A 27,262-nucleotide genomic window follows, 5' to 3' on the forward strand; every position below is an offset into this window, starting at 1 on the left:
TTTCTGGAGACAGGGCTTCTCTGTGGCATTGGAGGCTGTCCTGGAACTAGCACTTGTAGACCAGAGATCCACCTGCCTCTGCCTCATGAGTGCAGGGACTAAAGGCGTGTGCCACCACCATCCAGCTAAATGTACTTTCTTCATAAACATAAATGTTTCAACTTACATACTTTTTGTTTTGTGATGCCAGGAATAGAACTCCAGGACCTGTCTGTCACATGCTTGGCAAGTGCCCTGCTGCTAAACCACATCTGTGGATCAGTATCTCTTGTTGTGTCTTGATTTGGGAGTGAAAGGGTTATGGGCATGTTCCACCCCTGCCCCCAACCCCACATGTTGTTTGTTTTGGTTGTTTTTTTTAGCCTGGGGCCCTGGACTCACTGTGTAGCCTAGGCCAGCCTTCAAGTTGAGGCAGTCCTTTTGCCTTAACCTCCGAAGTACTACACGAATGAACAAGCTACCACTCCTGGCCCCAGCATCTATTTTAAGATAGGTATTTTGGGGCTGGAGAAATGGCTTAGCAGTTAAGAGCACTGGCTGCTCTTCTAGAGGACCTGAGTTCCTTTCCCAGAAACCACATGGCATGCAGGTGTACATCCAGATACATAAAATAAATCAACTTAAAAAATTTTAAAAAAGAAGTTCTGATTAGGAATGTAGGAATGTATTATTCTGTTTTTCCAAATATCTCACTATATCTCATAATTGCTTTGTTCCTGTTTTGTTTTTGTTTGCTTGTTTTGTTTTTAATACTGAGTCTTTTTCAGGTTGGCTTTGAAATTATTGTAGCTTAGGATGGCCTTGAAATCATGGCAATCCTCCTGCATTAGCCTCCAAACAACTGGGTTAACACAATTTTACCACCACGACCAGCTTACTATGTGTTCTTAATTCTGTAGATCACTGACAGACATTCAAGACCTGTCCAGTATCTCCTATGAAAAAGATGGCTATTTTAAGGAATCCTCATGCAAAACACCTAAATTAAAACATGCACCTACCAGTGTCAGTACTCCACTCAGCCCAGGTAATAATCATACACTGGGAGGAATGTTTTAGAAGAGGAATTCACAGGCTCTTTCTGTTTGCCCTGTTTGAGCATAAGTCCTAATGGCTGTTTTCTCTCAAAACAAGGTGTTTTCTTTATTTCTTTTTGTTGTTGTTTTGTTTTGAGGCAGGGTTTCTTTGTGTAGCCATGGCTGTCCTGGAATTTGCTCTGTAGACCAGGCTGGTCTTAAACTCAGAGATCTGTTTGCATCTGCCTCCAGAGTGCTAGGATTAAAGGAGTACTAAAATACTTATATACTTTATTATATGTGTATGGATATTTTGCCTGCACATATATTTGTGCACCAGATGCTTACAGTGCCCACAAAGGCCAGAAGAGAGCAACTGATTTCTGGGTCTGGTGTTTACAGCTGGTTGTGAGCTACCAAGTAGGTCCTGGGAACAGGACCTAGGTCTTCTAGAAAAGAACAAGTATTCTTAACCACTGAGCTATATCTCCAGCCCTGCAAAGGTATTTTCCTTGTTTTTTTTTTTTGTTTGTTTGTTTGGTTGGTTTTTCAAGGTAAGGTTTCTCTGTATTGGAAGCTGTCCTGGACCTCACTGTGTAGACCAGGCTGGCCTCAAACTCACAAGATCTGCCTGCCTCTGCCTCCCGAGTGTTGGGATTAAAGGCGTGCACCATCAACGTGGCACAAAGGTGTTTTCTTAAGAGTTAGAACTAAACAGGGTAATTGCATGGGCTTCCAGGTAGAGTTATGGTGTAACAGACCCTCCCTGCTGGAGATAGTCTGTTACAAATGGAGGCAAGTTGGCTTTTTGTACTGGGCTGCCTTCTAATCAGAAACAGTCAATTAAATTCTCTTCTAGCTATATGTCTCTTGAATTGTTTTTGTTTGTTTGTTTACTTTAATGTTGGAGATCAAATATAGGAGTTTGAAGCCAGGCAAGTTCTTTACCACTGAAATATATCCTCTCTCATGATTTTCTATAAATTGCAAAAATGCCACAGGCATGGTAGAAAAAAATTAGGAATTTCTTTTTCTTGCTTTCTGGTTCAGTTAAAACCATAATCCAGTTTTCTTTACCAGTTTGTGTTTCGGATTTTCTTTGAGACTGCAGGGAAACTAAGGTGGTAGATTATCACCCTGAGTTTCCCTTGAAAGAGGTGGTAATGGTGCTGTAGTTCCTGCTTGAAGCTAGATTGCAGTGCTGGAAACATTCCAATGCAGTCCACTCTGAACACGCACACCCTTGAATTAACTGCTGTCATCACATGTAACCAGCATCAAATAGTTTCTCTTCAAGTTTCTTTTTTTGGTAAATTTGTGGCTTAATTTCCCTTTTATCTCATTTTGATGACCAGCTTTATATGATTTTTAATTTCCTGAGAACTTAGGAATATTGAGTTTTAGACCTGAGGAGCTGTTTCAGATTCATGGTTGTTTGAGTTATTAGCAATTTGGAAAATTCCCAGCATAGTTACAGTTTGTGATTGTTTATAATGTAAAGAATTCAGACCCTTACTGCCCTCTTTTCTCCTAGAGTCAATTTCTTCAGCTGCTAGTCACTATGAAGACTGTGTTGAAAATGCCACATTTCAAGTTAAAAAAGGATCTTCATTTTGTTGGAATAGTCAAGAATCTATGAGAACTTTGTCTGCCAAATTTACGACTGTCCGAGAGAGAGCGAAGAGTCTAGAGTCTCTCCTTGCATCTTCTAGACCTCTGCCTGCAAAACTGACTGATCCTGTGAGTTCCCAGTTTTACATTTCACTTTCATGAGGTCAGTCCAAGGCCCTCAGTGATAAAAGGACTGAGATTCTCTAAATTCATTGAGAAGCAAGAAATATGCTAGATTGCTCCCAGGCATCCCTGGGCTTCTCTCTGGAATCTGCACTCTAGGAGGCTTACGTTATGCTTTTTGACCCATGCTGCTTCCCTGAGTGCTGGTTGATCTCCCTGACTTGCAGAAAAATTCATGTTATATTACACTCTCCTCTTCTATGAGTTCTTTTTTCTTTCTCTTTCATATTGCACATGTTTAGTCTCTTCAAGAAAACCACAAGCCGGGCGTTGGTGGCGCACGCCTTTAATCCCAGCACTCGGGAGGCAGAGGCAGGCGGATCTCTGTGAGTTCGAGGCCATCCTGGTCTACAAAGCACGTTCCAGGACAGCCTCCAAAGCCACAGAGAAACCCTGTCTCGAAAAACCAAAAAAAAAAAAAAAAAAAAAAGAAAGAAAACCACAAATTCCTGCTTAATACTGCTCATTAAAAACTTTTTGACTTATCTTCCATATTAGTTGATTTCTTTTGCTAAGATAAAACACTGACAAAAACCAAGTCGAGGGAGGAATGGGTTAATTTGGCTGATAGGTTATAATCCATCATCTAGGAAAGCCAAGGCAGGATCTTGGGGATAAGATCTGAAGCAGAAACCATGGAGGCACTGCTGTCTTAGTTACTACAGTTGCTATAATCACCATGACCAAGGAAAGGTTTCTGTTTTTATTTTGTTTTGGTTTGTCAAGACAGGGTTTCTCTGTAGTTTTGGAGTCCTGGCACTCACTCTGTAGACCAGGATGGCTTTGAACTCACAGAGATCCACCTGCCTCTGCCTCCCAAGTGCTGGGATCAAAGGCTTGCATCACCAACTGCCTGGCCCAAGGAAACTTTATAAAAGGAAGTGTGTAATTTGGGCCTTGCTTACAGTTTGAGACTTAAGTATAGCAGGCAGGCATGGTGCTGAAGCAGTAGCTGGGAGCTCATGCCTAATCCATACCTGGCATGGGCTTTTTGAAACCTCAAAGTCAGTGACACTCAGTGACATATTCTCCAACAAGGCCATGCCTCCTATTCCTTCCCAAACAGTCCACCAACTGGAAACCAGACATTCAAATATATGAGCCTGTGGGAGCCATTCTCATTCAAATCACCACAGTTATTTACTGGATTTTTCCTTCTGGCTTTTCAGCTACTTTTCTTATGTAGTCTGGGACCACCTTCCTAGGTGGTAGCACTACCCACAGTAGTTGAGGCTTCCTACATCAATTAGCAATTAAGAATATATCTGAGAGGCAAATCTAGTGGCAACAATTCTTCAAGTGAGGTTCCCTCTTGCTAAATAAGTTAAGTTGACAACTAAAGCTAACCATGACACACTTTTATGAACAGACTGGTTATTTTCTTTGTTATTCAATTGAAAACTGATCGCAAATGTTTTTGGTATTTGACTCACAAAAGTTGAACTCAGAAGTGAGGAAGTAACAAGGAATCTTATGTTTTCACTGTTAATTGGGCAGATTCTAAATGCCTGGCACCATATCCAAATCGAAATAAGAAAGGCACAGGCCCTATCTTAAAGTTACCGATGACTTAGTGAAGAGACAGGCCCAATGTGATTAAGTGCTCAGCAGAGACATGGAGTTGAGAAGGCTTCCAGGGAAGGTACTTGTTGAATTTGTAACTTACTCTAAAAGACAAATAGAAATGATTGAGCTACATGTGCCTTTTTACCCAATGCACATACTGCTTACCATGGTTTATGTCTCATAACTCATTTTTTTTATTATAGAAAAAATGGTCTACGTACAGTGGGGTTAGTTCTATCATTTCTACGGCATCTGTGACATCAGCCAATGCTACCCAGAGGAAGAGCCTACCCAGAGGTACCCTGTATTTAATATCAAAGAAGTTCATGAGAGTAAGTCAGTTAAAGAAGGCTTAGGTTGGCCAGGCGTTGGTGGCACACACCTTTAATCCCAGCACTCGGGAGGCAGAGGCAGGTGGATCTCTGTGAGTTTGAGACCAGCCTGGTCTACAAGAGCTAGTTCCAGGACAGCCTCCAAAGCCACAGAGAAACCCTGTCTCAAAACCAAAAAAAAAGTTTTAGGTTAATGTTCATCAATATTTGATGTGACATTTGGTTTAAACAACAATAATAATTTTTCTCTGATTATAAAATAAAAACAAAACTTCATGAATAAAGAAAAGTTTAAAGAACAAAATGATCAAATAATATCACAGCTTGCTGTGTTGTACAGTTTTGGTGCATTATCTTGTTTTTTAGTTTTAGAAATATTTAACAAATATTTTAGCTTTTGTAAACATGTCATATATCATTTCTAGACGACTGTGTTTCTCCTTGACATATCCTCAGCTTCTGAACCCATTAGTTCTGTATCCATGGATTCAACCAGTGGCAGATGAAAAGTATTTGCAAAAAGATTGCATCTACTATATTGAACATGTGGAGTTGCCTTTTCTCATCTTTCTTCCCTACCTAAACAGTGTAATATATCAGTGATTTACGTAGCATTTACATTAGGTGTTACAAGCAATCAAATACCCTGCCACTTCATATAAGGAACTTGCACTCATGGATTTTGGGTATTGCCAGGCTGAGTGATTCTAGAAATACTTCCTTATAAACATCAAAGGCTAATTGTATTTTGAACGTTTCCTCTTGTTACTAAGAATTATTCATAAATATGTAGTAGCTACATAATAATAGACTCTGAACATGTGGCTTAACCATTATCTTATTTGAAAATTTATGTTGTTTTCCAAGTTTTACCCTTTGTATGTAAGTCTTATCTAAACCTCTGATTTTTCCTTAGGATAGATTTCTTGGAAGATAGTTTTCAAATCACACAAGAATGCTAGAGACTTCTAGGGCACATTGCTTTTGTTGCAGTAATTTTAATATCTAAGACTTTCCTTTGCTATAGCTCTTGGAATTTTTTTCCAGAGAAGAGAAATTTTATGTTATATTGAAAGGCTTGCTATATATAATTTAGCACTTGGGAAAAGACCCAAAGTATGGTTGCTCCTATATCTCCTGGCCTGATAATCTACAGAGAAAGGCCTTTTGCTTTGTGTTTTTGTTCATTTTGGCTTATCTAGAACCTCTGTGTTCTCCTACAACTTCTCTAGATCATCCTCAAGCCTCTTAGTGAGAATTTGTACCTTAATCTGACTCAAGTGTCCTTAGAAAGAGAGAAGCAAAGAATGGAGTAGATGGGATGAAAGTGGAGAGTAAGGCCATTCATATATTAAGGAGGATTCCACTAAGAATCCCATGAGAGATGCTCTCATACACCTTAGTTTATTTCATCATTGAGAAAATCTAAGTCCATGGAAAACCTAGAAAATTATAACTGGGTCTAGGAGGGTGTTAAGTCATTTTCCCCTTTATCTTTTTTAAGAACTAGTGGAAGCCACCTCTCAGCATCTTATTGATGAGCTTCCACCACCAGCTCAGGAGCTTCTTGATGAAATTGGTAAGAGGTGTTCAATACGAATATACTCTTTGGCCCCTGTTGGTTATGGTCACTGACCACAATATGGTTTCTTTTTCTTTGGTATCAGCATGAGTACAAAACCAATTTATGAAGGTGTGGTTGAATCAAATAGGCCACATTGTGGCCAAGATTATTGGTCCATTTATTTTGTTATTTATTACTAAAGGGTTTGTGAGAAATAGTCTAAGGTAAAGTAACAACATTAGATGCAGCACAATTTCTAATTGGTCTTAATAATAAAAGCCCAGAGTTAGATACAGAGGAAAATGCTGAAAGATCAGAGAGACGAAGGAGCAAGCCTTACCTTGCTAACTTCCCAGCCCCCCCCAAAAAAAGGCTGAGTTCCTGTCTCTTCCTGCCTTATCACTTCCTCTCTCTGTCCAACCATACCATTTGTCTGTCTCTACAGACCCAGACCTCTATGGATAACTAGTGGCTAGCTCTGCCCTGATTTTCAGGCAAACTTTATTTGTTAGAGTATAAACAAGGTATCACTACATTCAGATGTTGGTGGTGGTAAACTAACTTTTGTAAGGTTTTTGTTTTATTTTGTTTACATTTTTTGAGATAGTTCTTACTATGTAGCTCAGCCTGGTCTAGAGTTCACTTCATAGTCAGGCTGGCCTTAATTTTGTCTTTCTGCCTCAGTCTCCCAAGTGTACCCTCATGTCTAGATGATAAACTCCTTTGATTAAAGGAATTGTTAATCTCTCTTTCAACCCAAACTAGATATTCTTAGAAGCCTGTAGTCTTCCTGCTCAGGCCAAGACATGTTTACTTCCAATTTTGCTAATAGAGGAAGTATTAAACATATTGGGTTGTAAATAAACAAATCAATCCCTCTTATAATTATCCAGAAGTCAGTAAAAGAAAAACCTAATGAGACTAAAATTTTCCCTTTTGGGGTAGCTACAGAGAAGTGGCAACTTAATTTTGTTTACAGATGGGCTGATGTTTAAAGCAATGGCCTATTTGACCAGCCCTTACTTTAGAGGGTCCTCTCCTCATGTCTGTGATGGTCCAGTTCTTGGTATAGGGCCTGCAGAGAATTTCTCAAGGAGGATCATCTGAGATGTTTAGCATAACCTTCAACATCTATCCTTTGAAGTAATAAACTTGGGTAATTGTATTATCATCACTGTTTCTTCTAAAAAGACCTCTAGGGAATAGTTAGGGTCTGTCCCCTGCTTTTTTGGAGGGTTCATATCCAGATGTCTAGGCCCCAACAGGAACCTTAAAGGGAAAGGTCTCTTAGAACTCTAGAATATAGGCCATCATTTAAGAGCAACAAGAGATTAATGAGGATAAAAATCTGATTTAATCCTAGCACTCTGGAGGCAGAGGCAGGCAGATCTCTGTGAGTTCGAGGCCAGCCTGGTCTACGGAGCAAGTTCTAGGTCAGGCTCCAAAGGTATACAGAGAAACCCTGTATAGAAAAACCAAAAAAGAAAAAGAAAAAAAAGAGAAAAAGATGTGATGTAAATGATGTTACAGGTCTTCTTGATGCTCAAGAGCTGTCAAGTAGCAGTTTACTAACATAGGAAGGGAGCAGACGAGCACTGCCTAGACACAACTCCTCCTCCAAATGAGTTTGTGGTGATCCCTGCTGCTTCTCTGCTTTATTCTGAAGAGCATTTTGAAAGAAACAAGCACCTAACAAATGCAAAAGCAGCCAGTGAGTTTAGCATATGCTGATCTTGGTCTAATGATGGATAGTCATAGTAAAAACATGACATATGGGCCAAAGAGGTGGAGACACTTGTGGATGGCTCTGCTACTGAAAGAGTATAAAATCAAGATTAGGGGCCTGGAGAGATGGCTCAGCAGTTAAGAACACTTGCTCTTGCAGAGGATCTGGGTTTGGTTCTCTGCATCCACATGATGGCTCACAACCATCTGTAGCTCAGTTCCAAGGGATCTGAAGCCTTCTTATGATCTCCATGGATACAAGGCACACACACACACACACACACACACACACACACACACACACACAAATCACAAATAAAAACTTTTAAATCTGTTTTTAAAAACAAAAGAGTATAAAATTTAGAGCTAAGACTACCTGGATTCAATCTTAATTCTCCTATTTGTCCTTTGATTTTTTTTGTTTGTTTGTTTTGTTTTTCGAGACAGGGTTTCTCTGTGGCTTTGGAGGCTGTTCTGGAACTCGCTTGATAGACCAGACTGCCTGCCTCTGCCTCCCGAGTGCTGGGATTGAAGGCATACGCCACCAACGCCCAGCTGTCTTTTTGATTTTTGATTTATTAAAGTTCCTTAATCATATGAGCCCTCTCTTCACTTTTCCCATGCCAATAGCTGTGTTCCCAGGCTCCTCCTCAGGTTGGTCTCAGTACTGTTGTTCCTCATCTGAAACACAGAAGTAAAAATAGTATAGTCAATCTCATAGGGCTGTAGTTAAGATTGTGAATAACCCTGAATTAATATAAATACCCAATATTCAATTCCTGCCTCTCTGTACCTTTCATCATCATTATCATTATCATCCTTCTTGTTTCTGGCTGGTCTGGAACTCAGAGAAATGTTCCTGCTTTGCCTTTCAAGTGCTGGAGTTAAAGGTGTGCACTACCACCCTGCCTATTTTCTTTTTAACATTTTTACACCTTTTGTTTGGGGTGTGTGTGTGTGTGTGTGTGTGTGTGTGTGTGTGTGTGTGTACAGACGTACAATGCCATGGAGCTTGTGTGGAGGTCAGAGGACAACTTGACAGGAGTTGTTTCTCACCTTCAACTCTATGGGGCCTAGAAATCAAATTCAAATCATCATGAATGGAGGCAAATGCCTTAACCCACCTAACCATCTTGCTAGCCGTTTGCTTGCTTGCTTGCTTTTTTTTGGGGGGGGGTTGTTGTTGTTACTGTTTGAGACAAAATTTCATGTAATAAAAGTCTAGCCTTAGGCCGGGCGTTGGTGGCGCACGCCTTTAATCCCAGCACTCGAGAGGCAGAGGCAAGCGGATCTCTGTGAGTTCAAGGCCAGCCTGGTCTACAGAGCGAGTTCCAGGACAGCCTCCAAAACAATACAGAGAAACTCTGTCTCAAAACACAAAACAAAACAAAAAAAGTCTAGCCTTGAACTCTTTATGTATGTAGCCAAGACTGGCCTTGGCAAGTTCCTACCACTACTCCCTAAGTCCCAGAGTTACAGGTATACATCACATGCCCTCCTAATGTTTTGTTTTGTTTTGAGACAGAGTCTCACTGTGCAGTCCTGAATAGTCTGGAACTTGTGTAGTCCAGACAGTCCTCAAATGTAGAGAAGTCCTGCTGCTTGTGCTACCACACATACTACCTATCCTTAAAAATCCTTTATTAGGTGTTATTTGGAGCTTTCTTACTTGAAGAATTCATTTTGAACTCATAATTTATTAAAGCAGTAGTTTTATAACTATTATGCATCAGAATCACCTGTAAATATGACCAAGTTAAACTGCAAGGGTTTCAGATTTAGTAGGTTTAGGTTATACCAATAATACAGGTTTGAGGACTACTCTTTGAGAGCCACTGTCCTAGAAAATTGTGTGATATGGAAAGGTGGAATAAGTTGCCTTTTGTTTTTATACTGTGACAGAGCATCTGAAGCAGCAGCATGTTTTATCCATGGTGTCAAATGAGAACACAGCACATGATCTGAGTGCCACTGAAAATGGTAAGCCAATATCCAGGTCTTTTCATGAGATTTGTATGTAATGCTGCCCTTAGTAGCATGGTGATATATGTACAAGAGTGTGACTTAGGATAGGTACAACTCCATTTAATTCCAATTCTACCAGTTAATTTTGTCTTACAAACTGCTTAATATCTAAACATCACCTATCCCACCTGTGAAATGGGAACAATAGTTCCTATCTCGTGATACATAATAGGTCCATGCACAGTGCCTAGTATATAATTAGCAAATGTTAGTTCTCTTCTTTTCATAGGTTCTGCTGACCAGATAAAAGGAGACAGTATTTGTAAAATTCTTGGCTTGAAGGGTACATCCTTATCCCACACAAATTCCTTCCATGAAGTTCTATGCTAGTAACATCTAAGGAGCAAGAAGGGAAGAGTGCCCGAAAGTACAATTGTGTGGTTTATTTTTAGGGTACTTTCCTCCTCTTTTTGTGCCTTCTTTCCCTTGCTTTATTTAGTTCTCTGATCTTGGCACCAGCTAGGTTTCCTGTAGCTTCACCTGGCACCACACATCTCCCAAGACCCCAGAAGCAGCTGCTGTGAACGCTGGTGCCCTACAGACCACCATCTGGCCTCTGTTGTCATGGGAAAGGGGAGTTGATGTATTGCATACTCAGAAAACTACTGGTGGCCTTACTTTTCACAATTCATTTTAAAGCATGCTCTTAACTGTTCTTCATTTTAATAAAGTTAGCTCTCTCAACTGCTGTAGATAAAAAGCATTTGGAGGAACAAGAAACCAACAGTAGTAAAGATAGCAGCTTTCTTTCCACCAAAGAAATTCAGGATCTGGAAGACACAGAGAGGTAACAAAAAAAACTTTTGAAAGAATTTTAAAATTGCATTGTGTATATTAGTTTTTAGTATACTAACAAATAATAAGGAATAGAACAATCTTTTTTCTTCATTCTCCTTCATTACTAGGATTTTTGTATTAGCATGTACTAATTATATATAATGAGTTTCATGACATTTTTGAACATATATATCATATGTATATCATATATTTTTATCAGGTTCACTTTTTCTTACTCTCTTTTGTCTCTCTCCTGCTCTTAGGAATCTAACTCTCATGTCTTTTTTGGAGGATGCATGACCTAATGAGTTTCATTAGGGTTTCTTATAGGAGCATGGGTGAGGGGTTATTTATAGGAACATGAGAACTTCATCAGTGGCTGCACCACTGAAGAACATGTCTCTCCTCTCCTAGCAATAATTAACTGTCTATAGATCTTCAGGGCTGGATGGGAGTTTGTGAACCCCTTTCTCCTAGAGTGTGTGTGTGTGTGTGTGTGTGTGTGTGTGTGTGTGTTTAAAGTACGTATAGCATATCATCATTTTCCTTAACAAATTTAAAATGTACAGCTCAATGTTAATTATCTAGTTAATTATGTATTGCTATCCATAATGATTCACTTAAAAGTTTTTGTAATAATTTTTTGTTTATTTTTGTTTTTTGAGGCAGGATCCCAATATGTAGCTGTGGTTGTCCTGGAACTTACTATGTAGAGTAAATCAGATCACAGAGATCCACCTGACTCTGCCTCCGGAGTGCTAGGATTAAAGGCATGTGCCTGGTCTGAAATAATTTCAAAAATTATTTTTATCACATTTATTTGAGAGAGAGAGAGAGAGAGAGAGAAAGAGAGGTTGTCATTCCAGCCACTCACTACATTTTTTTCATTATTTGCACCTTGACTGCCTGCTTTATTTGCCTTCCCCACCTTTTGCTGGTCCTTTTCCATTTCCCCAATAGTCCTCCCCACTTTCATGGCCCATACATTCCATTATCCTTTCTTGGTTCCAAGCCACCACCCCTTAAGACCTCCTTTCCTTTTAGTCCCCTTTCTGGTTTTGTAACACACGCACACAGATGGAGATAGAGACAGAAAGAGACAGACAGAAATTTACAGTTTTACATGTGAGAGGAAAACATGGAATGTTTGTCTTAGTATAATGATTTCCAGGTTCTATCTACTTTTTTTGCAAATGTCATAATTTCATTCTTTTAAAAATTGTGTGTATGAGCCGGGCATTGGTGGCGCACGCCTTTAATCCCAGCACTCGGGAGGCAGAGGCAGGTGGATCTCTGTGAGTTCGAGGCCAGCCTGGTCTACAGAGCGAGTTCCAGGACAGCCTCCAAAGCCACAGAGAAACCCTGTCTCGAAAAGAAAAAAGAAAAAAAATTGTGTGTATGGGGCTGGAGAGATGGCTCAGAGGTTAAGACCACTGGCCAGAGGTCCTGAGTTCAATTCCCAGCAACCACATGATGGCTTACAGCTGTCTGTAATGAGATCTGGTGCCCTCTTCTGGCCTGCAGAGACACATGTAGACAGAACATTGTATACATAATAAATAAATAAATATTTTAAAAAGTGCCTTTATAAAAAAATGTGTGTGTGTGTCATAGTGTTCATAGGATGATCAGAAGAAAACTAGTGTGCAACATGTTGTCTTCCCACCAGCTGCTTGGACCCTGCAGCAGTTTCAGCCCCCAAATAACACACAGGACACTGTATTAATTATGAAGCTGTTGGCAGTTTGTTTGGTTTCTTATCGGCCAGCTCTGACTTGATTATTAACCCATAATTACTAATATATATATTTATAAGATCTTATCTTACCAAGAACTCAGACTTTCGTCCTCTCTTCCTGAGAATCACATTGCGGCCTACTCCTCTTTACTGCATTTTCTAGGATCTTCCTCGACTCCTAGTCCCACCTTTCTTGCTTCCCTATTGGCCAACAGTGCTTTATTTACATATACACAGAAGGACTTCCCCTATCATCTCCTCTTTTCTGTCTAAATAAAAAGAAAGGTTAACTTTACCATAGTAAAATATATAACAAGGCAGTTATTAAGCAAGAACTATAAATGCAATATTTAGTCCATTAATATTTAGCAAGATTTAAAGAAAATATCATCTATCCAATCTTTGTGAGTCTAAAGTCTTATATGTAGCTTATCTTTTATCATAACTAAGGAAAACTGTAATTATAACTAGCTATCTTCAACTCCATCAAAGACCACAGAAGGATAATATATAAACACTAGAACTGACAGAGACATCTTGCTACCTGGACAGTCACCCAAAGTTCCTCTGTAACATTGGGGCATCCATCTTCAGCCCATAGGCCACAGTGTGTCTGGAAGACTTCTTAGCCAAGCAAGAAATTTTAAAATGACCATCTGCATTTGCAGTTTGTCAGTCATTTTTCTGTGTCCTGCAGAATGTCTGGCAGACTTCCATGAAGCAGGAACCCTATAGGACTGTCCCAAGTTCAGCAGTCACTTTTTTTGTGGGTCCTGCATGTCCAGTTTATACAGCAACACTCAAACAGTCCAGGAAAGGCTGGGCATTGGTGGTGCACACCTGTAATCCCAGCACCCAGGAGGCAGAGGCAGGCGGATCTCTGTGAGTTCGAGGTCAGCCTGGTCTACAAGAGCTAGTTCCAGAACAGCCTCCAAAGCCACAGAGAAACCCTGTCTCCAAAAACCAAAAAAAAAAACACCCAGGAAAGAGCAGTTTCTTGCTCAAATGGCTAATCTTGCCATGTTGAAAGCAAACTCCATAACAAGTTTCTTCGATGCCCATCTTCCTCTCAGACATAATTGGTGCTGCCAGGAGCAGACATTTCTCATTGTCAAGAAAAACCCTAAACCATTTTAAATGCCATTTTCTGGAGGTCTTTGAAAGGTTTGAAGACTATCTATCTATCTCAAATATATCTCTGTATATCTGGAAAATCTAACTAACCTAACTCTAAGTTTTTACTGTTATAAGTAACTATAATTTGTACTTAATTATGCATCACATTTTTAAAAGATCAGTATAAACACAATACTTAAACAAGAGGAGAAATATACATATCACAAAATTGATCTTAAATTTGTATCAATAAATGAAAATCCAAACCAATACAAAGTGTTCATTTCTATATAATATTCCCCTTTTTCCCTTTAGAAAGAGATTAACTGTGATCATTGCCATTTATAAACAACCCTGTATAAATGAAAACAAACATTTAAACAATATTTGGGAGTTTGGGGGGTTATTCATTACAAACTGATTCCTGCTGGATGGGGATGATGTCTATACCATGGGGATCATTACAAAACACAGAAACCTGGCCAAGTCCTTGTTGTTTGTAGTCTGTACAGCTGTATCGTCCCAGCTGTTTCAGATGCTGGACTGCCTGGGACACTGCTTCAGGAGGTCTTGCTTCATCAAACCATACAAATCTGTGGAAACACAAATATAATCTCTTTTCCAAAGTAACATATCCTTATACTTAAAATTTTAAAGTCAGGGCATTTTCAAAAGATATGTTGCATTAATTCAGCAGCATTTATAATCAAGTATATTTCAGCAGTCGTTCCTTCCTTAGCAATTGAACAACTGAAAAACACAATAGTATACAGTATCCAGACTCTCTGTGGCTTTTTTATTACTCTTATTTATTTTACTTTTATTTATTTATTTATTTCTCTGAGACAGGGTTTCTCTGTGGAAATCCATCTGCCTCTGCCTCTGGAGTGCTGGGATTCAAGGCTTGTGCCACCACTCCCAGCTATTCTCTCTCTCTCTCTTTTTAAACCACTTTAACTTGTTTCTTTTTCTCTCTCAAGCCTATGTATATTTTTAAACACACTATAAATCTTTAGAGGTTTGACTTCATCTGAATCTGACTTTACTGTAAATCTTTATGTTTTTCTGGCCACGTGTCTTTTATTTGCTAACAGCCGTGGCTGTTTTGACTGTGGTCTTTGCAAGATGGCAGGCTTAAGTTTACTGCCAGCACTGGCTGTGTAAGTCTCCACTTGTCTCTAGCAAAACAGAACCCACATGAGAAAATGCTGCTACCAAGAAGGTTTGCTTGTCTCTGTTCTTCTGTTTCTAAAATCCCTTTTAAGCTTTTGTCATTCTACGTGGAAATTCATATCCCACACTGACACCATAAAGTTATGGAACCCAGGCGAAATCCCACAACATTTGTGGGTATTGGTCCTAGGGATTGAACTCAGCCAGTCAGGCTTGAATGGCAGACATCTATACCTGCTAAGCCATTTCTTTATGGAATGTATACCTATTACTTCTTTTGTTTGAGACAAGATCTGACACTGTTGCCCAGGCCAGATTTGAACTCGTAGTAGGCAGGCCTCCTGCCTTGGCCTCTGGAGTGTTGGGACTACAGGCTTGTTCCATCACAACTGATTTCACCTTTTTCCCCCAATTCATCTTTTGATAGAACTCTAGGTTGGTTTTGAGGTCCTACTTTCATTTTTTAAAAGATTTTTATGTATGTATGTATGTATGTATATGTGCCAGTGTTGTAAATCACATGCATTCAGGTGTCTGAAGAAGTCAGAGAGGGATTTGTATCATCTAGAACTGGAATTAAAGGCAGTTGTGAGTTACCAGATGGGTTCTGAGAACTGAACTCGGGTCCTCTCAAAAAGTAGTTAAGTGCTCTAAACTCCTAAGCAGTCTTTCAAGCCCCTTGCTTTCAATTATTTTGATATATACCTAGATATTATATTTCTAGCTCATATGGTAAACCTATTTTTAATTTTTTATATATTTTTATTTATATTAGAAACAAGCTTGTTTTACATGTCAATCCCAGTTTCCTCTCCCCCTCCCCCATTGATCCCCTATCTCATCCCTTTTCTGCTGCCCAGGGAGGGTAAGGCCTTCCATGGGGGAATCTTCAAAGTCTGTCATATCAGTTGGAACAAGGCCTAGGCCCTCCCCCGTGTGTCTAGGCTGAGAGAGTATCCCTCTATGTGGAGTGGGCTCCCAAAATTCATTTGTGTACTAGGGATAAATACTGATCCACTACTAGAGGCCCCATAGATTAACCAGACCTCCAATCTGACATCCACGTTCAGGGGGTCTGAGACAGTCCTATGCTGGTTTCCCAGCAATCAGTCTTGAACTCCCCTTTGCTCAAGTCAGCTGTTTCTGTGGGTTGACCCCTTTGCTCATCACTCCTCCCTCTCTGCAGCTGGATTCTAGAGTTTGGTTCAGTGTTTAGCTGTGGGTGTCTGCTTCTGCTATTTTTGTTGTTGTTGTTTTGGTTTTACGAGACAGGGTTTCTCTGTATTGTTTTGGAGGCTGTTGGTCCAGCCTGGCCTCGAACTCACAGAGATCCGCCTGCCTCTGCCTCCCGAGTGCTGGGATTAAAGGCGTGCGCCACCAATGCCCAGCCCCTGTTTTTAATTTTTTAAGTAACTATCATACTTATTGCCATAGTAGTTGCAACAAAGAATGCTCCCATCTACAGTGTACAAGACTGCCAGTTTCTCCTTGTCTTTGCCATTTACTATTTCTCTCTAATACTGGCCATCCTATGGTATGAGGTGATGCCACATTTGATTTTCATTTCCTTAATGAGTAATTATTTTGGACTTCTTTCTCCTGTTCATATATCTTCCTAGTAGAAATGTTTATTAGAGGGACTGGAGAGATGGCTCATTGTTTTAGAGCTTTTGTTAATGTTGTAGAGGATCGAGATTCAATTACCAGCATAGATATAGTAGCTTCCAAAAGTATCAGGGAATCTGTCATCCTCTTCAGACTCCCATGGACACTGCATGCACATGGTACAACAGGCATATATTCAGACAAAATGTTCAAACACATAAAATCAATATTTTAAAATAAATACAATTTAGGAAAAATTCTAATAGTCATTCATTTTTTTCTTTGGTTTGGCTTTTCAAGACAGGGTTTCTCTGTGTAGTCCTGTCTGTCCAGGAACTTGCTCTGTTTCTTGAACCAAGAGATGCGCCTGCCTCTGCCTCCCACGTGCTGGTATTAAAAGCATGTGCCACCACTGCCAGGCCTAGTTTTCTAAAACTTCATTTTGTGAAGCAAACAGGTTTCAGCTTCTTTCAGATGATTTTGTTCAAAGAAATTAGAAGAAACCTTTAGTTCTTTCTGGCTTCTAAGAGAAAAATTTTGTGGTCATTGAGATCTCAAGAAACCTGCACTCTTTATATGTGTTGTAAGGTGTCTACTTGAGCTCACTCCCTTTGCCTCTTGACTTATTTGAACTACCATTCAGGGCCAGGACAGGAAGAGGTAAGTCATATACACTTGAACACAAGCCTGAAGGGATAAAAACCTCTGCAGCCAGTGGAAGTAATTAAAAAGGTTTTTAAAGAATTGTTATTTTTGTTATAAACACACAAACACAATAGTTGCTGTGGTCATAGTGTCTCTTCACAGCAATAGAACACTTGACTAAGACACACTCTCTTAAGTAATGTTTTATATAATTTTTAATAAGATTTAAGTTGAGGCTGGAGAAATGACACAAAGATCAAAAGTACTGGCTGCTCTTCCAGAGGACTCTGGTTCAATAACTAACACCAGAATGGCAGCTCACAAACCGTCTGTAACTCCATTTTCAGGGCTCTGACACCCTTCTGCATATATACATATAGGCAAAAAACAATGTGCATAAAAATAAAAAGGAATCATAAAAAGGATTGAATTCAATATGAACTATTTCACAATGAACAAAATAAACTTTGAAAAGAGACAAGACTTAAATCTGAGGTGGCACTTGCTCCTACCCTCATCCTACTCCTAATATTCATCCCCCATCTCCTCAGGGAAGCCATACACAGTGCTTTCAGCAGCAAAAACCAGAAAGCCCCACTGCCATGGTCAAGTGAGTTTTTCTCATTTAACAAGAGGTTGATGTCATACCAGAGTCAGAGACTTAGACTACTTTTCCTTTTTCTGCTCACTGTGATCCCGTGACATGTTGGCCTTTGCTCTGGCTTTATTTGTCCCACTCTAAAAGGCTAAATCATTCTTTTTAAGGAAGGACAAAAGAAGCCTAAAACAGAATCACAGAAGTAGACGAGTCTTAAGAGCTGAGACAGGTCTCTTCTCTGTCTCTCTGTCTAGCTCCTTCTATTTCTTCCCTTCCCCTATTTCCTTATCTTCCCCAATAAACTTTGCATAAAAAATAGCCAAGACAATTTTTTATTTTTGGAGGATACAAAGAGCAAAAGGGCAAAAGGGAGAAGACTTTTTTGTCCAGTAGACATTTTGGAAAACATTTTTATTAAATTTTGTTTTTCATTTTCTGGGGTTTTTTTTTGGTGTGTGTGTGGTGTATGGGAGCATACATGTATACCATGATCTTCATGTGGAGGTCAGAGGACAGCTTTGGGGAACTTGCCTTCTCCCACTTTTGTATGGGTTCATCCATATCATCTCACCAGCCCTGAGAAATCTTTAATCTATGATGTGTGTTGTAATTATTCCATCCATCTTCTCAAAGCACTTTCAGCAAAAAACTATGTGGACTATTCAGGAGAAAGGATGAATTGCCCTAGGTCAAGTTAGTGCTGGGTATGGTGGCATATTTTTATATTTCCAGCAGGAAGACCAAAGTTGAAAGCCAGCTTGGGCTTCATACATTTCACTATCCAAGTGTAAAGTTCTTTATACCTCATCACCAAGTTAGCTACTGGGACTGGGGATGTGGCTCAGTTGGTAGAGTGCTTGTCTGGAATTCGTGAAGCTTTCTGTTTGGTTTTTGGTTTTGGCTTTATTGGTTTGGTTTTGTTTTTCAAGACAGGGTTTCTCTGTGTAGCCTTAACTGGCCTAAACTCAACTCTGCAGACCAGGCTGGCCTAGAACACACAGAGATCCATCTGCCTCTGACTCCTGAGTGCTGGGATTAAAGGTGTGTGCCACCACACCTGGCCAAGGATTTTGTTTGATCCCTAGCACCACATAAACTCAGCCTAGGGACACATACTGTAACCCTAGCACTTAGATGTAGAAGTGGGAAGTGCCAAAGTTCTTGACCAGCTTCGGGTGCGTAGCAAGTTCAAAGCCAGCCTCGGCTTATATGAAACCCTGTCTCAAAAAGTTACTGTTGTTTCTTCCTGTTTTTGACATGTTTGTTATTTGTGTCGGAGGTGGCATGGCTATAGCACACATGTGGATATATCAGAGAACAACTGGCAGGAGTTGGTTCTTTCCTTCCACCTTGTGAGTCACAGGAACCTAACTCAGTCATCAGGCAAACACTTTACCCACTTTACCTATCATACCTGGAATTTACTAATTTGCCTAGTCTAGCCAGCCAGCCTGACCTAACCCTAACCCTCTAAATTTTGGGGTTACAAGTGGACTGGCTTTTGTGTGGGTTCTGCTTCATGTTTATTTGACAAGTACTTTTTCACTGACATGCCCCCTCCTGCCGCCTCTTTATCTTAATTTTTCAAAAGGGCTGGCAGTGCTGCCCCCAAACAGGTTTCCCACAAAGTTCAGGTGTCTCAGTGCCATGTGACTGGTTAGTCCTAGACACTACTATAGAATGGAAGTGTTAAAAGAAGCTTTTCCTTGCTAGCTGCTTTGGTTTATCCCCCGCCAGCCACCTGGGCTCTGCCGCATTGTAGTCCCCAAATAAACACACAAGACGCTGTATTAATTATGAAGCTGTTGGCCTTGCTTGTTTCTTACTGGCTAGCTCTGACTTAAGTAATTACCCCATAATTGTTAATCTAAGTATGTCTCTTACCGGAGAGGTTTCCGGGCTTCCTACCCCAATGGCGTTACATCTTGACTCTCCTGTGTTTCTCCTTCCCAGAATCCTCCTGGATTCCTAGCCCCACCTATCTAGATTCCTATTGGCCAGACAGTGCTTTATTGACATATACACAGGACTTCCCCAACATGGAAGATCTGTTTTCAGTTGGAAAGTGTGCATTTTAGGCCTTCTAGAAATACTTTTTATCTTCTAGCCTCAGAAGTAGTTCAGAAAAAACACTTAGAAAGCATGTACAATTATAGCCTCATATAGAAACTGAATTTAATAACCTATAATTGAGACAGTTGGCATTGGAGGGAGTGATCTCATGGGTGCTAGGGTTTTGTCAAGGAGCTAAAGGACTATTTAGTGCACATATAAGTTAGATAAAAATGACCTCTTGGAGTCTAGACACAGTCTCACACTTAATGTTCTTTCAGTTCTTGGGAAAGCACCAGTTTTAAGGACCCTTTCACTGTGCAGTGATATGCCAAGAGGGAAAATGACTCTCTCGTCACCATTATCTTTACTTGCCCCTGGACAGAGCTCATTCTTCTCTTGATGAGGACCTGGAAAGATTGCTGCAGTCACCTGAGGAGAACATGGCACTGCTGGACCCTTCCAAGGGCTCTACAAGGTTGTCTTTCCCCTTTAAGGAATCATTTTCTTACATTTCACAGGGAAAAGAACATACAAGGTGCTATGTGTCTAGGGCATAGAATCGTAGACTCCCAGTTCCTGCATTTTTTTTCTTCAAAGAAGTAGCTAGGCTTTTGGCTTGTTGGAGAATGAATGTCTGTTGATGGTATTGCATAGCTGTAGATCAGCCAGCCCTGACTCCATTTGTCTGTACCCTCACACCTGCCTGTCTTCCTCCAACCACCTACTCTCCAAGACACCAATTAGGAGACTGATATCAGTTAGAACTCTTACAGTCACCTTCAGCATGTGCATCAGTCACTTGAGTTAAATCAGAAAGTCATATGTATCCAATTTTCAGATAACACAAATCTAAAAGTGAATGCTAATATGATAGATGGTAGACTTAAAATCCAAAATTATCTTGACAAGTGGAAATCTTAGCTACTCTAACAGATAAAGACAAAGCCAGGCATGAACCTGTAGTTTTAGCTATTTGGAAGTCTTAAAGGGGACAATTAATTGTTTGAGCCCAGAAATTCAAGATCAGCCTGGGGACATAGGGCTACAGTGTCTCAAACAAACAGAAGTGTAATAACAAAAATAATAAGGTTAAGCTGGGCAGTGGTGGCACTTGCCTTTAATCCCAGCACTCGGGAGACAGAGGCAGGCAGATCTCTGTGAGTCTGAGACCAACCTGGTCTACAAAGTTGAGTTCCAGGACAGAAACCCTGTCTCAAAAAACCAAAAAAAGAAAAAAAGAGAAATAAACTGTTCAAGATCAAGGAAGTACACCATGGGTAATGAGTGTTGAAGGAGTCCTAGGACACATTTCTAATGGATGTTAGCAATCCACAGGGAGGACACAGAATAGTCACAAGTCTGGAATCCAGGTCATATGAGATATCGGAGGAGTCAGGGAGACTCAGCCTGAAAAAAGCAGATGAGTGGAGAATTAATTTAATAGTTTACCTCAAATGCCCAAAATACTGTAAAGTGAAGAACGTGTGCTTACTGTCTTCTGCACCAAAGGATGAAGCTGGTGACTAGATGTTGCTAAGTAACAGATTTTTACTAGTGAAGCCCAAACTTTCTAATCATCACAGCCATTACAGAGAGGAAACAGCCATTTCAACAATGGCTATAGCTGCCCAGGTGAACTGGATGCCCTGCAGTCTTGAGTGTTTGGACAGAAGTAGAAGATAAACTTAAAGGCCTTTGCCTCTGAATATGTTATTGCAGGTTAAAAGAGAAAAATCTCCTTTTACTCTAGGTGACTTTATCTTCTCCCCCACTGTAGAGGGGTAGCTGTTCTGCTCTTAAGGATAATGTGACTTTCAGCTGCTTATTTAGACTTCCCATATCACAGGGAGCTTGAGGGAAAAGAAGGCAAGGTGATACATTATTTCAAAGATAATGTTGATTATAATATAAGGAAAATACTCTTTTTTTCCAGTTTGGGGCTAGCTGTGTATGTTTAATGGTTGAAAGCAGAATCTGATTACATAGGCTTTCAGAGTTAAAGTCCAACTTTAGAACTTCTTAGTATGTCATTTCGTATGCCTTGGTTTTCACATCATACAATGTAGGTGGGTAGCTGGAACTGCTTCATACAGTTCTGAAAATGAAGTGAATTAATATACATCTTTTTAAAGATTTATTTATTTATTATACATATAGTATTCTGCCTGCATGTATGTCTGCAGGTCCAAAGAGGGCACCAGGTCTCATTATAGATGGTTGTGAACCACCATGTGGTTGCTGGGAATTGAACTCAGGACCTTTGGAAGAGCAGTCAGTGCTCTTAACCTCTGAGCCATCTCTCCAGTCCCCGAGTTAATGTACATTTAATCTAACCTTGTTGGCCTGGTGACACATGCCTTTAATCCCAGCACTTTGGAGACAGGCATGCAGATTGCTGAGTTCAAGGCCAGCCTGGTTTACTACTTAATGAGTTCCAGGCCAGTTAGGGCTACATAGAGAACCCTGAATGTAAATAAATAAATTAAGTAAATATTAAAGATAAAAAACTAAAATACATAAATAAGTATGCTGACACTTGACCCTGTAGGAATATCCCACCAGTACTAAGTACTCTATGTTTACTTTGGAGCATAGTCTTGTTCCCCTGTTATGTATGTATTTAATGTCCCAAATCATTGTCATTAAAGGGAGAGAAAACCCAAAGATCAAGATGCAGTTGAACAGAAGATAAAAAGAAATGAAAGCATCAAGCCAGAGAGAAGGAAATCAGACAGCTTTTTAGGGACTTTGGAAGAAGGTATGGATGAATGCTTATTACGTAGTCTGAAGTCCTTGGGCTTTGGTAACCCAGTGAAGTTTTCCTTTTTTGTTTTGTTTTGTTTTGTTTTTTTGAGACAGGGTTTCTCTGTGTGACCTTGGCTGTCCTGGAACTCACTCTGTAGACCAGACTGGCCGCAAACTCACAGAGATCCACTTGCCTCTGCCTTCTGAGTTATGAATAAAGGTATGTGCCAGCACTGCCCAGACCATCAGAGCTTTTAAGAAATGTTTCCCAGTTGCTATATACACAATCTTGCAGCCTGGGATAATGTCCTTTTCCTTGCAGTTCAGTTCATGATTATTGAGAATTGCCAATCATAACTTCATTACAAAACAGTAACATCAAATGTTTTTTTTTCTTCTTTAGTCTTAGTTTTGATTTTTCCTTTTCCCCGAGATAGGGTTTCTATGTGTAGCCTTGGCTGTACTGGATCTCATTCTGTAGAGTAGACTGACCTTGACCCATCTGCCTCTACCTCCCGAGTGCTAGGGTTAAAGGTGAGTACCACAACCACCTAGCTGTTCTTTGGTTTTTTGAGACAGCCTCTCACTCTAGCCTCACTCAGCATTTCAAACTCAAAGTAGTCCTCTTACCTACCAGGTGCTGTGATTGTAGGCACAAGTCAACACTCCTGGCTTTTCTATTCTGTTTCTAAAACAAGCCATGGGCCAGCCTCCATTTGTACATTGTCTGTAGAGCTGTTTTGCATTTAAATATATTCAAAAGAGGTTTAAATTTAAGTTGAGTGTGGTGACTTGCCTCAGTACTCAGGAGGTAGAAGCAGGAGGATCACCCACGGATTTCAAGGCCAGCCAGAGATACCTTACCTAAAAACAAAACCAAACCAAGAGCTTCAAGATTGTTCAGTGGGTCTTGCCACCAAATCTGAGGGACCTAAGTTTGATCCCCACTACCCACATAAGGGAAGGAGAGATCCAACTGAAGTAAGTTGTCCTCCAACTTCCATATACATACGTGCACATACACACAAATAAAAATAAGGTAAAACATAAGAATTTTAAATTTAGCTTATATGTGTGTACTGAAGAAATATTTAAATGGAGTTAAAAAGACATGTAAAAGTTATAGGCTAACCTTATTTCAAAAGTATTCTAGTAGAGGGTCAGCTTCTAAGACTCCTTTACAAATGGTCTTCTGTGTTTATTTTACTCAGGGAGTTAGATGTACACCCTTTCAGGTCTTCTAGTCTTCCTTACATCCCTTCCCTAGTCCCTTTTCAATCTCCTTCTCTGCCCTGTTTTGTGCCTCAGGATGCAGACCCTAGTGGACTGTATCTCCTTGACTTTCTATTAGTCAATGGGGGCCCTGGTAGAAGATCAGAGTGCAAGAAAATTGTTAATCATCTTCTGTTCCTACCTACTTGAACAAGTATCCTACTTTTCTAACCCAGTTCCCACTCCAATTTCCAGTAGCTATCCTGCTGACCCATCCCACTGCTAGGCTACTTTCCACTTAGTCTTCCCACAGCTACTAGCCAATAGATGCCTTGTCAATCCTTGTTTGTTCCCTTAACTCTAATTATACCTTTGTGTATAGCCACTTTGTTAAGAAATCTTTATCTGTACTAGCTATGTTTACATTTTATTTCCTCCAGAACTCTGATTGGCATAGGGCCCAGGGTATATGGATATTTAGCCAAGATTGAATTCACTGGGAAGATAACTCAGGGAATTTGGAAAGGTAATGCAAGGACTTTTGAATTAGTATCACTATTACCTATTGTTATCACAGGGAGCTATAAGATATTAGAAGTAACCATTAACTGTGTTTTCAGAAAAGTTGTATCTTTATAGTAGTAGAGTAGAACAAATAAGTAAACAGCATCCTAAACTAGAGAGTACTCTAATGTGAATATTGAATTCTGGCAGCCCTTGACCTAGAAGCTAACCAGACTTTTTTTTTTTCTCCCTCTTGTGTTTCATCAAGATGAACTAAAGCCCTGTTTTTGGAAGCGACTGGGTTGGTCTGAACCTTCCAGGTAATGAAATAGCATGTTTATAGGTCAGAGTTTGTTCTTTTTAGATTGCATGAGCATACTTAAAATATTTACCAGTTTCAGCTGGGCGTTGGTGGCGCACGCCTTTAATCCCAGCACTCGGGAGGCAGAGGCAGGCGGATCTCTGTGAGTTCGAGGCCAGCCTGGTCTACAGAGCGAGTTCCAGGACAGCCTCCAGAGCCACAGAGAAACCCTGTCTCGAAAAACCAAAAAAAAAAAATATTTACCAGTTTTTAAATAAATACCATTGACAGGTTAAATTTACACCACGCTGCTCAATTTATAGTTAAATATCTCTATAATTGATAAATATAAGATGAAGTTAATGCCAGCTTTGCTTAAATAAGTGATGTCTTCTCAAGAAAGGGAATATGAAAGATGCCACTGTCAGTTGCTTTGTAGTCATTTTGCATTTCCATGATATATTGTTGATCCCTATCTGCCTTGATTATACAAAATTCCTTTTCTGTGACTTCATTTGAATAGGAAAGTGTGTGTGTGTGTGTGTGTGTGTGTGTGTGTGTGTGTGTGTGTGTGTGTGTTTTCTAAATACCCACTGGGTTTAGGCTATGAAGTGAGAGGTAGAATGCTTGCCTGGGATGTGATCCCAAGCACTGCACAAGAGTTTTTAAAAGTATGTATAATCTCAGCCAGGCGTTGGTGGCGCACGCCTTTAATCCCAGCACTCGGGAGGCAGAGACAGGCAGATCTCTGTGAGTTCGAGGCCAGCCTGGTCTACAGAGTGAGTTCCAGGACAGCCTCCAAAACAATACAGAGAAACCCTGTCTCGAAAAACCAAAGAAAAAAAAGTATGTATAAACTCAAAACTTCCCTTTTTGCCCTTTAAAATCTGTACACACAGGATAATTGTGCTGGATCAGAGCGACTTGTCAGAGTGATTGGAACTGGATCGGAGGTGGTTCCAGCCTAAATTCAGGTGTTATGGCTTATGGCCTCCTTTCTTCTTTTGTCTGCGTCAGTTGCCTGGAGGACAGTGATTCCAGTCTGTAACTCACACTTATTTCTGCTGCTGCTGAGGGCACAGTCATGTGACCCTATCATGTATAGCATGCTTAATCATTTGTTTTGAATCAGGTTTCTGAATAGTGCAAGGTGACCATAATGGCAAACATTGTGTTCAAAATAGCTTTTTATCTTATTGATGTAAATTTTTGAAACTAACTTTGTTATATAATAAAACATTTACTTTTAATACTGGTTAGGTCCCAGTTGTGTAAGATCTGTTTCTGGGCTTTAGTTTGGGGGTTGGGAAAATTGCTGTATTTCCCTTTTAGCTAGAATCATCTTACTAGGAGATAGCAACAGAAACCTAATTACTTTAGAACTTTCTGAGGTGAACAACATCATCCCCACATATTTTAGGTTGCACACCTCACATACTAGTGTACTTGAAGAATGGAATTATGATAAAACAAAAATCACAATGTGATTATTAACTAGATGCAAATGTGTATCTAGACTGAAATCTAGAGGGTTTGTGTACATGTATAATTTTCACATATGAATAACAACTTTTCTTGGAAGCTTTGTATTGTTGTACAGTTTTAGCATTTTATTTTGTCTTGGTAGGTAGTAGGTCTTTGTTGTGAAAACCTAGTAGCTCCTATTGTGGATGATCACATTCATACATTTTAGATTACAGAAAATTTCCCCTGACCAGATAAAATAGAAAGTACACATTTGTTTGGTTACTTTCAAACAAACAGTTGTTGTGTTGTAACAGAGGAAACAAATAAGTTACCTAGGTGTGTGGTGGCCCAAGAATGCCTGCAATCCTAGCACTTCAGAAGCTGAGTCGGAAGGCTGGCCTTGATTCAAGGCCAGTCTGGGATATAGTGTGAGACCTTTCCTACAGAAAGCAAACAAGGGGATGACAGGGTGGCTCAGTGAGTAAAGGCACTTGTCATTGAGTTTGACAACTTGAATTTAATCACCAGGACCTGCATGGAAGATGGAGAGAGCTGGCTTTCAGAGGTTGCTCTCTGACCTTTCTCCACACACACAATGAATAAACAAATGTGATAAAAACAAAATAAAACCACTCCCAAGTTTACAAACAATACTACATGCTAGGAACTGTGAGGATATAGAGACTTATGGTACAGTTTTCCCCTCAAAAACTTCTGATAAGACAATTATATGTAAGAATATGAAGACTACTAGCAGATACTACATGAGAAGTGGTGACATCAGTTCATAATCATTAATACCCTAATGCCTGCTCATAAGAATCATAATCTAGGGTGGGCATGGTGGCACACATCTGTAATCCCAGCACTTGGGAGGCAGAGGCAGGCAAATCTTTGTGAGTTTGAAGCCAGCCTGGTCTACATAGTTCCAGGACAATCAGGACTATGTAGAGACCTTGTGCACATCAGTCCTTTTCTTGTACGTAGCAGCCCTACCATTCTTTAGGGTGCTGCTTCTATAATTCTCGTCAGCTAGTTCAAGCTTCAGCCCCTCATTTCCCATTGACACTCAACAAATTACTCTCACATCTAGCTTTAAGAAGAAAGTACAAGCCATTTGGAGAAAATTAACTCAGCTTCCCATCACCACAACTCCTAACACGGCCACATCAATCTCTGTAGAGGAACAGATGTAGTCTCTCTTGAAGTACAGTTCAATGCATTCTGTATGTACTTATTCTTCCCACTTTCTTTTATCCTAAAGGAATGTAGGAATGTCCTTTTTATCTCAGGATAGTTTCATT

General features: G+C 40.0%; 1 protein-coding gene across 1 annotated transcript in view; it reads left to right on the plus strand.

Annotated features, from left to right (window-relative positions):
* Positions 1 to 25,746, plus strand: part of Tex14 (testis expressed 14, intercellular bridge forming factor) — a 121,776-nt gene extending 96,030 nt beyond the window's left edge. Inside the window, exons 22-31 of the mRNA XM_040749429.1 lie at positions 900 to 1,027; positions 2,551 to 2,756; positions 4,580 to 4,673; positions 6,213 to 6,287; positions 9,900 to 9,977; positions 10,716 to 10,809; positions 20,112 to 20,204; positions 22,378 to 22,487; positions 24,459 to 24,510; positions 25,391 to 25,746. Coding sequence (XP_040605363.1) covers positions 900 to 1,027; positions 2,551 to 2,756; positions 4,580 to 4,673; positions 6,213 to 6,287; positions 9,900 to 9,977; positions 10,716 to 10,809; positions 20,112 to 20,204; positions 22,378 to 22,487; positions 24,459 to 24,510; positions 25,391 to 25,427 — 967 coding nt within the window. The 3' untranslated portion in view covers positions 25,428 to 25,746. The remainder of the gene's footprint in view (positions 1 to 899; positions 1,028 to 2,550; positions 2,757 to 4,579; positions 4,674 to 6,212; positions 6,288 to 9,899; positions 9,978 to 10,715; positions 10,810 to 20,111; positions 20,205 to 22,377; positions 22,488 to 24,458; positions 24,511 to 25,390) is intronic.
* Positions 25,747 to 27,262: the final 1,516 nt, after the last annotated feature.

The sequence above is a fragment of the Mesocricetus auratus genome, unplaced genomic scaffold, assembly GCF_017639785.1.
Source record: "Mesocricetus auratus isolate SY011 unplaced genomic scaffold, BCM_Maur_2.0 Super-Scaffold_100007, whole genome shotgun sequence".
NCBI lineage: Eukaryota > Metazoa > Chordata > Mammalia > Rodentia > Cricetidae > Mesocricetus > Mesocricetus auratus.